Source organism: Papio anubis, chromosome 1 (genome assembly GCF_008728515.1).
Source record: "Papio anubis isolate 15944 chromosome 1, Panubis1.0, whole genome shotgun sequence".
Classification (NCBI taxonomy): domain Eukaryota; kingdom Metazoa; phylum Chordata; class Mammalia; order Primates; family Cercopithecidae; genus Papio; species Papio anubis.
Window position 1 is genome coordinate 38,521,431 of NC_044976.1, and position 13,644 is coordinate 38,535,074.

General features: G+C 42.8%; 1 protein-coding gene across 1 annotated transcript in view; it reads left to right on the plus strand.

Moving 5' to 3' along the window:
- Window positions 1–1,781: 1,781 nt before the first annotated feature.
- Window positions 1,782–13,644, plus strand: part of ZMPSTE24 (zinc metallopeptidase STE24) — a 46,213-nt gene continuing 34,350 nt past the window's right edge. Inside the window, exons 1-4 of the mRNA XM_031667388.1 lie at window positions 1,782–2,121; window positions 4,702–4,848; window positions 12,202–12,288; window positions 12,829–12,945. Of these exons, the coding sequence (XP_031523248.1) occupies window positions 1,999–2,121; window positions 4,702–4,848; window positions 12,202–12,288; window positions 12,829–12,945 (474 nt within the window). The 5' untranslated portion in view covers window positions 1,782–1,998. The remainder of the gene's footprint in view (window positions 2,122–4,701; window positions 4,849–12,201; window positions 12,289–12,828; window positions 12,946–13,644) is intronic.

The following is a 13,644-nucleotide window of genomic DNA, read 5'->3' on the forward strand; positions in this document are numbered from 1 at the left end:
ACATGTAGTAAACTTTAAAAAAATTTCCTGTAACTTTATGGCTCTACACTGGAATTCTTCTGAAGCGAGTAATCATCACAATAATCTTTAGTATATAATGGATCAAAATGACACGATTACAAATATCGATAATACGTAGTTATAAAAGGTGAAATTCTATTGGGAACACATTTCTTAGTCAGATAGATGGGGCTGACCCACCAATTAATTCATTTATCTGGATGAATACTTCCTACTGATGGATTAACAGGGTTCAGTTTCAATTCTGTTGTTTTCACAGATACAAGTGCTGAGAAATGGTTTTACATAAACAAATAGGTGAGAATGCTAGTAGTTTTGTTGTAAGAATGTCAATCAATCGTTTGGTTTCTTTCTGAGTTGCATGCCAAAAACCAAACAGTGTTCCTTCATCAGCTGACAATTCAATAGGGCCACCATTAATTTTGTTGAAAGCAAAGAACTGGAAACCATCTGACTTGAAAAGAATTTGTTATCCTGTTATTAGAGTCATCCACTTTCTCTAGTGACTTTTTTTTTTTTTTTTTTTTTTTGTGAGACGGAGTCTCACTCTGTAGCCCAGGCTGGAGTGCAGTGGCCGGATCTCAGCTCACTGCAAGCTCCGCCTCCCGGGTTCACGCCATTCTCCGGCCTCAGCCTTCCGAGTAGCTGGGACTACAGGCGCCCGCCACCTCGCCCAGCTATTTTTTTTGTATTTCTTAGTAGAGACGGGGTTTCACCGTGTTAGCCAGGATGGTCTCGATCTCCTGACCTCGTGATCCGCCCATCTCGGCCTCCCAAAGTGCTGGGATTACAGGCTTGAGCCACCGCGCCCGGCCTCTCTAGTGACTTTTAATTATACTAATTACTCTCAGAGGCATTTAGGCAGGGTTGAGAAATTGAAGATATTAATTTCAATACATCTTTAGCATCACAATATCACAGTAATTTAAATATATTTTAGTTGTAGCTATTTAGCTCACTTTATTGTAAATAATAATTATGCTAATTAGCAACGATAGTATGTTTAACCAATTAATCATCAGATTAACTTTCGGTCAGAATAATTGACTTCACTTTTTAAGTCAAAGAAATGTACAGGTGTCCCAGTCACCATATTTCACTTCTGAATTCCAAGAGAGAAATGGCATTGCGCCTTACTGATGCAAATTTGTGCCCTAAAGTAAGACGCTTTCATTTCAGGTATGTCTAACCCACGAGATCCTTGCTTTGTTCCAGGGCACTCTCGCAGGGAAAACGCCGCCTCTGACTACACTTGGGGTGGTTGAGACGAGATTTTCAAACGCTTGAATTCTCTCATACGCTTGAATTCGGAACACCCCAATACTGGCCAAAAGACTCCATTTCTAATGCCTGGTCTCGCTTTTGAGTTAGCTGTAATTCAGAGGCACGATTTTTAGAGACTGGGAAATTGGCTGCTGTCGCGTCCTTCCAAGCCACCTCAGGCGGGAGCCGCGGTCCACTCAGTCCGGCCCCAGCCCCGACTACCTGTCGCCTTGTTGGGGGAAGGAGGGCAGATACTGCAGCCCAGTCAAGGTAAGCCGCTGACCCAGGGGGATGGAACTGCGGCTCTGGAGATTAGAAAGCCAAGAATATCGCCGCGTTCACGGGCCCAGGAGGAAAGCCAGAACCCTAGACCGGAACCCAGCGTCAAGAGGTGGGGGAAGAATGTTGATGCAACACAGCTCAGCAGGTCCGGGAACTTGGCGTCTGGGTCCCCGCCCTCTTTGGGCCGGAAGTGAGGAAGGTGGGGCTGGGGCTTTTTCTGTAGAAACTAGGAGGGACTGGGTAGAGTCTGCAAAGGGAAGAGTGTGTCTGTGACACTGCCAGCAGCGCGCAGAGGGAGGGATGGGGGCGGGTATCGGAATAGGGGCCCTCGGAAAGAACGGATATAGCTGTGACACCGCGGGGACGCTCTGAGGGGACGAGTGTCGGTGTGGCACCGGTGCACGCTGAAGGAGCCGGCGGAACCGGGTGGCCATGGGGATGTGGGTATCGCTGGACGCTTTGTGGGAGATACCGGCCGAAAAGCGTATCTTCGGAGCGGTGCTGCTCTTCTCCTGGACAGTGTATCTTTGGGAGACCTTCCTAGCACAGCGGCAGGTGAGCCTAGACAGGGTCCAACCTGACCCCCACACCCGGCCAGCCCTGGACTAGCCTTGACTTCGACCCTGAGACTCTTGATTGCTCCAGTCCCTGCGCCAGTCTTGTCTCTGTGGTCCCTGCTGAGTCTCGTAACTTGGCCCGATGGCGGGCTGTGGCTTTGAGGGGGATCTTGGTGCGTCAAGGAAGTTTTCTGTAACGTTATCATGGGACCTAATCCCGTCAGGGCCTGGAGGAAGGCTTGGGCTCTTGTGCCCTCCCTGCAGCTTCCTTGGGATCCTTGGGCCCAGACTTGGCCTCCTTTATCTTTGGAATAAGCCTTCAAAAGGATTTAGACACCCAACTTCCTCATGACATTTATGTAATCATGCCTAACCACAGGATTTTGCAGTCCTTCCAAGAACTTGCGCCCTTAAAGAGCATATATTATTTCTGCTGAAAACAAAACTTATCGGGCTGGGCGCGGTATCTCATGCCTGTAATCCCAGCACTTTGGGAGGCCGCGAGGCAGGTGGATCACCTGAGGTCAGGAGTTCAAGACCAGCCTGACCAACGTGGCGAAAACCCCTCTCTACTAAAAATAGAAAAATTAGCCGGGTGTGGTGGCGTGCACCTGTAGTCCCAGCTATTTGGGAGGCTGAGGCAGGCGAATCGCTTGAGCTGAGATTGCACCACTGCACTCCAACCTGGGTGACAAGAGTGAAACTCGGTCTCAAAATTAAATATATATATTTTTTTCTCATTTTCTATAAAATCATCATTTTAGTTTAAAGTATTAAAATGGTAAAATAGAAAGTGAAAGTTAACAATTTACGGCCGGGCACGGTGGCTCACGCCTGTAATCCCAGCACTTTGGGAGGCCGAGACTGGCGGATCACGAGGTCAGGAGATCGAGACCATCCTGGCTAACACGGTGAAACCCCGTCTCTACCAAAAATACAAAAAATTAGCCGCGCGCGGTGGCGGGTGCCTGTAGTCCAGCTACTCAGGAGGCTGAGGCAGGAGAATGGCGTGAACCGGGGAGGCGGAGCTTACAGTGAGCCGAGATTGCGCCACTGCACTCCAGCCTGGGGCACAGAGCGAGACTCCGCCTCAAAAAAAAAAAAATTATCTGAGATAACCATGAATTAGAGATCTGAACTTTTATTTGTTTATTTTTAATCTTTATTTATTTATTTCATTTTAGACGGAGTCTAGCTCTGTCGCCAGGCTGGAGTACAGTGGCGCGATCTCGGCTCACTGGTTCAAGTGATTCTCCTGCCTCAGCATCCCGAGTAGCTGGGATTACAGGCACGTGCCACCATGCCCAGCTAATTTTTGTATTTTTAGTAGAGATGGGGTTTCACCATCTTGGCCAGGATAGAATATTTATTTATTTTATTCAGAGACAGGGGCTCACTCTGCCACCCAGGCTCAAGAGCAATAGCATCATCATAGCTCACGGCAGCCTCGAACTCCTGGGCTCAAATGACCCCTCCACCTCTACCTCAGCCTTCTGAGTAGCTAGGACCACAGGTGTGGCTCACTGTACCCGGCTAATTTTTTGATTGTTTTATAGAGCTGTTGCCTGGGCTGGTGTGGAGTTCCTGGACTCAAGTCATCCTGCTGCCTCGACCTCCCAAAGGGCTGGGATTGCAGGCGTGAGCCACCGTGCTCTACCTGCCCTCAGCTTTTATTGGCACACAACAATATATAGGGAAAGCATGTTGTAGTGGCCCATTATTTTGTTTGGTATCCATTCTCTGTATTACATTTCCTGAACTGAAATTACCCTTACCTTTTAGAATTTAGTATAATGAGAAAGTTGATCTTTCTCCTAAAGAGATAGAGTCTCTGTCACCCAGGGTGTAGTGCTGTGGCACAATATGGGCTTACTGCAACCTCTGCCTCCCAGGCTCAGGTGATCCTCCCACCTCAGCCTCCCAAGTAGCTGGGACCACAGGTGCACACCACCACACTCTGCTAATTTTTGTATTTTTTGTAGAGACGGGATTTCACCACATTGCTCAGGCCAGTCTCGAAATCCTGGGCTCAAGGAATCCTGCCCGTGCCTTCCAAAGTGCTGGGATTACAGGCGTGACCCAGCGTGCCTGACTGAAAGTTGCTCTTTTCTCACAGACCTGATATGTTTCCATCTGGTACTCCTCAAGTTTCTGGCATTTAGGACCAAATTTAATGAGCAGCCTCAGTATCTGTTCATACTCACGGTTAGCATGTGTGCTTCTCCTTTCCATGAGTTTGTTTTCTGTATTATAGGAGGTATGTAAACCTAGAATGAGTAGTACGTGTTACAAAGTTGTGATGTTACAACTTTGGTTTACATATACAAACTGAAGTGTGGTGACAACCCTGATTATAGTTTTACCAGTCAGCTAACCTCAGGTTCTCTTGTTCTGCTTTTTTTTTCCTGCATCAGTCATTTCAGTGGTTAATGTATTTGATCAAGTGCAATATTTGTGTAGGTATAAAGCAAATTCAACAGAAATAAGTGGCAAGCCATAAACCATTCAATGTTTGATCATAAATGACTATTGTAATAATCGACTGTTTCACTTAAGTGTTTTCTTTAAAATATTTCAGAGAAGAATATATAAAACAACAACTCATGTACCACCAGAATTAGGACAGATCATGGATTCTGAAACATTTGAGAAATCTCGACTGTATCAACTGGATAAAAGCACTTTCAGCTTCTGGTCAGGACTCTATTCAGAGATTGAAGGCACTGTGAGTAATTTACTTCTTGGAGAGACAGTCTGTCAAATTGTTTAATACTTCATAATGGTTGTTTTCATTTTCATATTTTTGTAACACAAAAGAGGGTGCCACACTTACAAGTCCCAGCATGCTTTCTTAACCTTTGTTATTGGTAGTAATGGCTGTGGAGCAAAAAAAACAGAAACATAACTGCTTAGTCAGTTTAAAACTACAGAATATGGGAACTGTTACCCTGAAGCCAGGTAGAAAAAAGATCCTCTTCCATTAGGATCCAGCTGAGATGTCATGTCTTCCAAGAAACCAATTGAAACTCCCTGCCTGATGAATGTGGGTAGGGTAGCATCCTATCATTATTCCTGTCAGAGTACTTACCGCATTATGTTGAATTTGCCTGGATTTTTTTTTTTTCTTCCGGCACGGTCTCGCTCTGTCACCCAGGCTGAAGTACAGTAGCATGATCTTGGCTCACTGCAACCTCTGCTTCCCAGGCGCAAATGATCCTCCCATCTCAGCCTCTTGAGTAGCTGGGACTACAGTTGCATGCCACCACACCCTCTCAAAGTGCTGGGATTACAGGCATGAGCCACTGTGCCTGGCCTGATTTGACTGTTTAATTGGCAGACTGGTAGTTCCTTAAAGAAATAGTACTTTAAGGTCTTGTTCATCATTTTATACCTAGTGCATGGCATGTAATCAGCATGTAGTTCCTATTTACCGAATGAAATAATGTGGGGTTTCTTTTTGTTGTTGCTTTTTTGTTTTGTTTTGTTTTGTTTTTGTTTTTGTCTTGCTCCGTCACACAGACTGGAGTGCAGTGGCATGATCTTGGCTCACTGCAACCTCCGCTTTCCGGGTTCAAGCGATTCTCCTTCCTTAGCCTCCTGAGTAGCTGGGACTACAGGCATGTACCACCACGCCTGGCTAATTTTTTTGTATTTTTAGTAGAGATGGAGTTTCACTGTGTTAGCCAGAATGATCTCAATCTCCTGACCTCGTGATCTGCCTGCCTCGTCCTCCCAAAGTGCTGGGATTACAGTCATGAGCCACTGTGCCCTGCCACTTTTATTATTTTTATCATCCTGATCATCATCATCATCATCATTTCTCTAGAACTTTTAGATCCACTAGTACCACTAAGAGAAAGATTCCTAAATTTAAAAGAATTATGATCAGATACCATCATTGTTTCGTGAGTTAAAGAAACTGGCTTTATGTAGCTGTGTTAAATGACAGAATTGTCTAGCTCATCACAAAATTTTTCTTAACAAGTATGGAATAATAAGACTAGTGTGGTTAGATCCAAATTATTAGAAACTGTGCTTATTTCTTCAGGGTGATGGAAAATGGCAATGCTTCTAGAAGAGTTAAATTTTGGTATTTAGAAAAATTAATAAATGATTTGGAAAACAAAATCTCATTGGCTTTGGGGATACACAGCTATTGCTGTTAAGTAATCTTTTCAATAATGACTTGGCTTTAGTTAATTTATCTGATCATTTCTTCTGTTAGGGACAGGTCACAAGTAGGAAATCATCCTTCAGAGACAGATGGAAGTAGAAGTGGTTAATTTAGACACTATTCTTTCTTTTTTTTTTTTTTAATAGATGAAAGAGAGTTTACTTATGTATTTATATAATGGCCTTGGTCCAAAAAAGACTAATGGGAGCTCAAAAAAGAATTATAGTAACTTTAAAAAATACATTAAGCATATCCAAGATCTTAAATGTATTATTCTCCCCAAAAGCTAGCTGCTTCCAAACTTGATTTAATATTTTGCATGTTTTCCCTCCATTGCTTGGTAAGTGTATTTGCCTCTCCTTTCTGCAATCGATGTCTGACAGCTGAGTTTTGCTGTTTTGTCAACTGCCATTTCCCCTTCTGTTTCACCAGTTTCAGAGGAATTGTTGAACAGCTTACAACACTACCTGAAGAAATAATACTGAGAGTTCTTGTTCTATACTGATTAATAGCTCCCATATTTTTCTTCATCTCCGAAAGGTCTGAATTCTCTGTTTAATGATGACAAGGCAATTAGATGAGATAGACACTATTCTCTTTCTGATGTTTGCTTCTTGGAAGTCCTTTGACTTTACCCCCTACAGGGCCATAGTAAAATGATAGGAAAAGCATTTTCTTTTTTTTTTTTTTTTTTTTTTTGAGACAGAGTCTGGCTCTGTGGCCCAGGCTGGAGTGCAGTGGCCAGATCTCAGCTCACTGCAAGCTCCGCCTCCCGGGTTCACGCCATTCTCCTGCCTCAGCCTCCCGAGTAGCTGGGACTACAGGCGCCCGCCACCTCGCCCGGCTACTTTTTTGTATTTTTTAGTAGAGACGGGGTTTCACCGTGTCAGCCAGGATGGTCTCGATCTCCTGACCTCGTGATCCGCCTGTCTCGGCCTCCCAAAGTGCTGGGATTACAGGCTTGAGCCACCGCGCCCGGCCGGAAAAGCATTTTCAATCTCCTTGGTTGTCCCTGGTAAATAGTGCCAGAAAAGATAGACAGTAGCTTGGTAATTATGGTTGGTGACTATTTGTTCTAGGAGATAACAGAAATAGGGAGAATACATATATAAAGTGAGAGCTTTGTAATGTACTGTGGCTCAAACTAGAAGCAGTACTGATGGGCTAAGGTTGGGAACAGTAATAGTTGTCATGATTTTCACTTCATACATAGTTTTTATATTTATTATTTGATGTTTACAACAGTGAAGTAGAAAGGATAGGCATTATTATTCCCTTTTTATGGATGAGGAAGCAAAGGCTTGGATAAATTAAAGGGCTTGCATGTTTAATGGCCAGGGGACATGCTAATAAGTAGTATAACTGGGTTTCAAACTCTGTTCTTCTGAGTCTTTAAAATGACATTGAAAAAACCATTCTTGAAACTCTGAAGACTGCAACATGAATGTGCTAAATTTATCTCTGGGGATTTTGTGGCTGCATTTACGCTTGGCAGGAAGAGTATTTTGGGTAACTTTGAAACCTTGTTTTGTTTGGAAACAAGTTCATTAATTTCTATTTGATTAAAATTAATAGGTTTGTATGTTTTGATCACAGAGATCAAGTGAGAAGATTAGTTTCGACTTTTTTTTTTTTGCCATAGTACTTTCTACTTGATAGAACCTAAATAGAGTCCTTGTGTGGCCAGTTATGGTTGCCACTGTTCACATAAATATGACATTGCATCCAGACAGAAAATGTTCAGCCTCTCTGAGACACTTTCTCTAGTATCTCACAGATATCAATAAAGGGCTCACTGAAGAAATGGAGTGGTTGAGGAGCAGAGTAGGGCAGAGTTGAAAAGTTTAAATTGTTGCTTCTGTAATTTTTGCATGTTTCTATGTGAGCAGTTTCACCTTCTTGAGCCTAAGTTTTCTCATCCTTAAACTAAGAAGTGGGCTGGGTACAGTGGCTCACGCCTGTATTCCCAGCACTTTGAGAGGCCGAGGTGGGGCGGATCACCTGAGGTCAGGAGTTTGAGACCAGCCTGACCAACATGGCGAAACCCTGTCTCTACTAAAAATACAAAAATTAGCCTGGACTTTTGGCACGTGCCTGTAATCCCAGCTAACTCAGCAGGCTGAGACACGAGAATTGCTTGAACCCAGGAGGTGGAGGTTGCAGTGAGCTGAGATTGTACCACTGTACTCCAGCGTGGGTGATAGAGCGAGACTCCATCTCAAAAATAAACGAAAATAAAATGAGAAGTGTGTGGATGTTAAGCCATACCTTGTATGGTTTGTGGCAAGGACTAAGTGAGTGAGGTAATGTAAATGAAGCTCAATGCATAGGAATTACTTAGTCATTGGGTTTCTTTGGCTAAGTTACTTTAACCTCTCAGTTAAAGTAACCTTTCAGTTAAAGAGTTTCAGTTGCCTCATCTATTAAATAGAGATGATTATACCCTTTTCCCTGCCTGCTTTTCAAGACTGTAGTAGTGAAGCCAGGCATGATGACTCAATCCTGTAATCATAGCATTTTGAGAGGCTCAGGTGGGAGGATCACTTGAGCCTAGGAGTTGGAGACCAGCCTAGGAAACATAGTGATACCCCATCTCTGCAAAAAAATTTTTTTAAAAATCAGCTGAGTGTGGTGATATGCACCTGCAGTTCCAGCTCCCTGGAGGCTGAGGTGGGAGGGTTACTGGAGCCCAGGAGGTCGAGGCTTCAGTGAGCTGTGATCACACCAATGTACCCCACCTGGTGACAGAGTAAGATTCTGTCTCAAAAAAAAAAAAAAGTAGTGAAATAATATATGTCAAAGCACTGGAATTATTTTTTCTGGGATCATTAATTTTGCCATAGAACAACCCTGGGAGCATACTTAGTGAAATTATCAACATAGAGACATTGTACAGTTCACCATGCTTTGTTTTTCAGTCCCCAGAAGAAACTAAACAAGGTTTGCAGTATCGATTTTCAAATGCATTTATAGATCATTCAAAATTCACATTAAAACTATCCTTAATGCTCATTTAAATACTGGACTTTTAGCAATAGTTGCTCTAGCCTTTACTAAAAGCATTATAAGTCCTTAATTATACATTATTATTATTATTTTTATTTAATTTTTTTTTTTGAGACAGAGTCTCGCTCTGTTGCCCAGGCTGGAGTGCAGTGGTGCGATCTCGGCTTACTGCAAGCTCCACCTCCTGGGTTCACACCATTCTCCTGCCTCAGCCTCCTGAGTAGCTGGGACTACAGGCGCCTGCCATCACGCCCGGCTAATATTTTGTATTTTTAGTAGAGATGGGGTTTCACTGTGTTAGTCAGGATGGTCTCGATCTCCTGACCTCATGATCCACCCGCCTCGGCCTCCCAAAGTGCTGGGATTACAGGCGTGAGCCACCGTGCCCGGCCAATTATACATTATTTATTAGTATTGGGAATTGGCTGAAAGAAATACCATCCCAGGTCAATTACTTCAACAACTAGGGCATATGTCAGACAGTGGTGTCTTTTGGGAAAACAAGGTTTATGTCTAAGGTTGAGTTAGTTGTAGTAAAGTGGAAATACCTGGAGGTAGTGTTAGGGGAGCCTTTTGAAAAGCAGTTTATTGGGGCTGAGTGCAGTAGCTCACGCCTATAGTCCCAGCACTTTGGGAGGCCACAGTGAGAGGACTGCTTGAGGCCAGCCTGGGCAACATAGAGATACCCTATCTGTACAAAAAATTAAAATTAGCCAAGTATGGTGGTGCATACCTATAGTCCTGGCTACTTGGGAGGCTGACATGGGAAGAGCCTTTGAACCCAGGAGTTAAAAAATACAGTAAGCTATGGTCATAACACTGCTCCCCAGCCTGAGTGACAGAGTGAGACTCTGTCTCTTAAAAAAAGAAAACAATTTATTAACGCAATGATTTTCAAACTTTAGTATACATCAGGTTTACCTAGAAACTGCTGGGTCCCACTTCCAGCTTCTGATTTGGTACATCTGGGGTAGGACCTGAGACACTGCGTTGCTGTGAAATTCCCAGATGCTGTTGCTACTGTCCAGAGACCATATTTGAGACCCATGATATTAAACCAATCCAATGTACTGCTAACAGTCTAAAAGATGAGTAAAGTGTGGGTGAGATTGTGGGAAAACAGAAACACTCAAGTACTGCTGATGGGAGTGTAATTTGTTATAAACACTTTAGGAAATATCCTGATAATACCAAATAAAGTTGAAGTCTACCATGGTTGGATCTAAGAAAATTTAGAGTATAAAAAGCAAATCGTAGACTGATAAGTACAATATAATGTCATTTATATACGTTCTTTAAAAGCATACATAAATCACTATATTATTTGTAGATACATATATGAAAATGCGAATTAGATTGAAAGGATACCCATGAAATACGATAGTACCAAAACCCCTGAAACCATGAGGAACTATGTCTGAACCAATGGGAATATTGTGCTTCCAGTCAAGGAATGTGATTGATCATTGTGCTCCTAAGGTCCTGTCCTGTAGAGAGAAAAAATAAATTGATTCCTCTTGACAAATGAGTCCCACAAAGTTGTATGTGTTTCGGGCAGTAGAATTTCTTAAACATGCATTCTTTTCAAATTTTGAGCTGCTTCCTAGCTCCTAATGTCCTGGTTATTTAGTGAATGTCTGTGTTCACTTTATCTGCCCAAGACCAAGACAAAGGGTGGTGCTGAGGAAGAGACTTCTCCTGTGAAAGCCTGGCCCCTACCTCGCCTCTTCCTGACCCAGCAAAGGCACAGATAATCCCATTCTGTTCCCCAGTTTAGTAAGTGGACATGACTCTCTACTTCTGTGCTTTGTCCTGATGGAAGAGGACTATTTTCTTTTACAGAAAAGACAATTATGGAGCCATATTAACATGGTTCAAATTCCATTTCTATCACTCATTAGCTTTTGGATTTCGAACTTCGTTGTTGTTGTTGTTGTTGTTGTTTGTTTTTGAGACAGGGTCTCATTCTGTCACCCAGGCTGGAGTGCAGGCATGATCATGGCTCGCTGCAGCCTCGACCTCCCAGGCTCAAGCAATCCTCCTACCTCAGCTCCCCCAAGTAGCTAGGACCACAGAATCATGTCACCATAATCGGCTCATTTTTGTATTTTTTGTAGAGACAGGTTTCACCATGTCCAGGCTGGGTCTCAAATTCCTGAACACAAGCAATCTGCCTGCCTTGGTCTCCCGAAATGCTGGGATTACAGGCATATGCTACCACACCCGGCTGTTTAACCTTTCCAAGTTTAGTTTGTGATTTTGTTGTGGTCTTTTGACAGAAGTGTGTTTTTGTTTTGTTTTGTTTTAGAAAAGCTTTATTGAGGTAATTAATGTACCATACAATTCATCCGTATATAGTGTACAGACAAAAATGTTATTTTAACTGCCTAAATTTAGTATCTCAGTGGTTTGTACTCATCTACATGCATAAATTATGCTAAATGTTAAATAGGTCTATTTTTTTAAAAATTAATTTTATTTTGTCATTTTATTTTATTTTATTTGAGACAGGGTCTCACTTTATTGCCTTGCTGGAGTGCAGTGTCACGATCATGGCTCACTGCAGCCTTGACTTCCTAGGCTCAGGCAATCCTCTCACCTCAGCCCCCCAAGTAGCTGGGTCTACAGGTACTATCAGGCCCAGCTAATTTTTAAATTTTTTGTAGAGATGGGGTCTCAACTCACCTTGGTGCCCAGGCTGGTCTTGAATTGCTGGCCTCAAGCCATCCTCCTGCCTCAGTCTCCCAAAGTGCTGGGATTACAGGCATGAGCCACGGTACTGGCCTCTTTTTTTTTTACTAGATTATTATTTTGTCCTTTCTTTCTTTATACCATGCTTTCTCATATGATAGTTTCTAGTACTGTTCAACTGCGATCAAAGTATGCTTTGTTTTATAGCTTATTCTTCTCTTTGGAGGAATACCTTATCTCTGGAGACTTTCTGGACGGTTCTGCGGTTATGCTGGCTTTGGACCAGAATATGAGGTATGTGATTATTAGCATATATTTGTCATGGTATTTCTTTTGGCTTGGCAGGCTTTCTACTAAAGTTAATTTTTTGGCTTCTGCCAATGTTAGATTTGCCTCTCTGTCTGCATAGTCCTTGGTTACCCATGCTGTATTGGCATAACATTAGTTATGATAACAAATCCCAGAATATCACAGGCTTATTTGCAATGGTTTATTTCTCAATCACGTAATAGTCCAGTGTGAGTATTTTTAGTTATCAGGTGACTTTCTTCCATGTGGTAAGCCAAGAATCCAGGCTCTTTATCTTAGGGATTTGTCTATATGATTTAAGGTACCTTTCATATAGTGCCTGTGTAGTAGAAAAGGATTTGTTTTGTTTCTCGTTTACTTCTCTCAAAAGTAAACTTTTTTGAAGGCAGGGATGATGTTTCAGAGCTTTTATTATCCGTAGAATCAAGCATATTGCTTGGGATGTAGTAAGTGCTCAGCAAATACTTGTTGATTTGTTTGCTAGTAGTTCATAAAAACTAGATTTTTGTTTTTTCTTTTGCTTAGATCACTCAGTCCCTGGTGTTTCTGCTGTTGGCTACACTTTTCAGTGCATTGACTGGTTTGCCATGGAGTCTTTATAATACTTTTGTGATAGAAGAAAAACATGGTTTCAATCAACAGGTATAATAAAGAATAACAAATGTTCTCTTTTAAATGTGAAAAACTTCTGTGCTTTTATCCTGTACTGTTTATAATTTAAACATAATTTACTATTTCAGAGTATGAATTGAGAAAAAACGGAACTGCAGATATGGTAAAGATCATAGCTGAAAGTCTTGGGAGCCACGGTGGCTCAGACCAGTTGCCCTGGCACTCAGGGAGGCGAGGCTACACGTTCAAGGCCAACCTGGTCAACGTTGATTAAAAAAAATAAAAAGAAAAAAAACTTAGGCCGGGTGCAGTGGCTCATGCCTGTAATCCCAGCACTTTGGGAGGCCAAGGCGGGCGGATCACAAGGTCAGGAGATTGAGGCCATCCTGGCTAACCCCGTGAAACCCCATCTCTACTGAAAATACAAAAAATTATCTGGGCATGGTGGCGGGCGCCTGTAGTCCCAGCTACTCAGGAGGCTGAGGCAGGAGAATGGCGTGAACCCGGGAGGCGGAGCTTGCAGTGAGCTGAGATCTCGCCACTGTACTCCAGCCTGGGTGACAGAGCAAGACTCCATCTCAAAAAAAAAAAAAAGAAAGCCTCGACTGGGTAGAGTGGCTCACACCTGTAATCCCAACACTTTGGGGAGGCTAAGGCGGGAGGATCACTTGAGCTCAGGAGTTCAAGACCAGCTTGGGCAGTATAGTGAGACTTCATCTCTACAAAAAA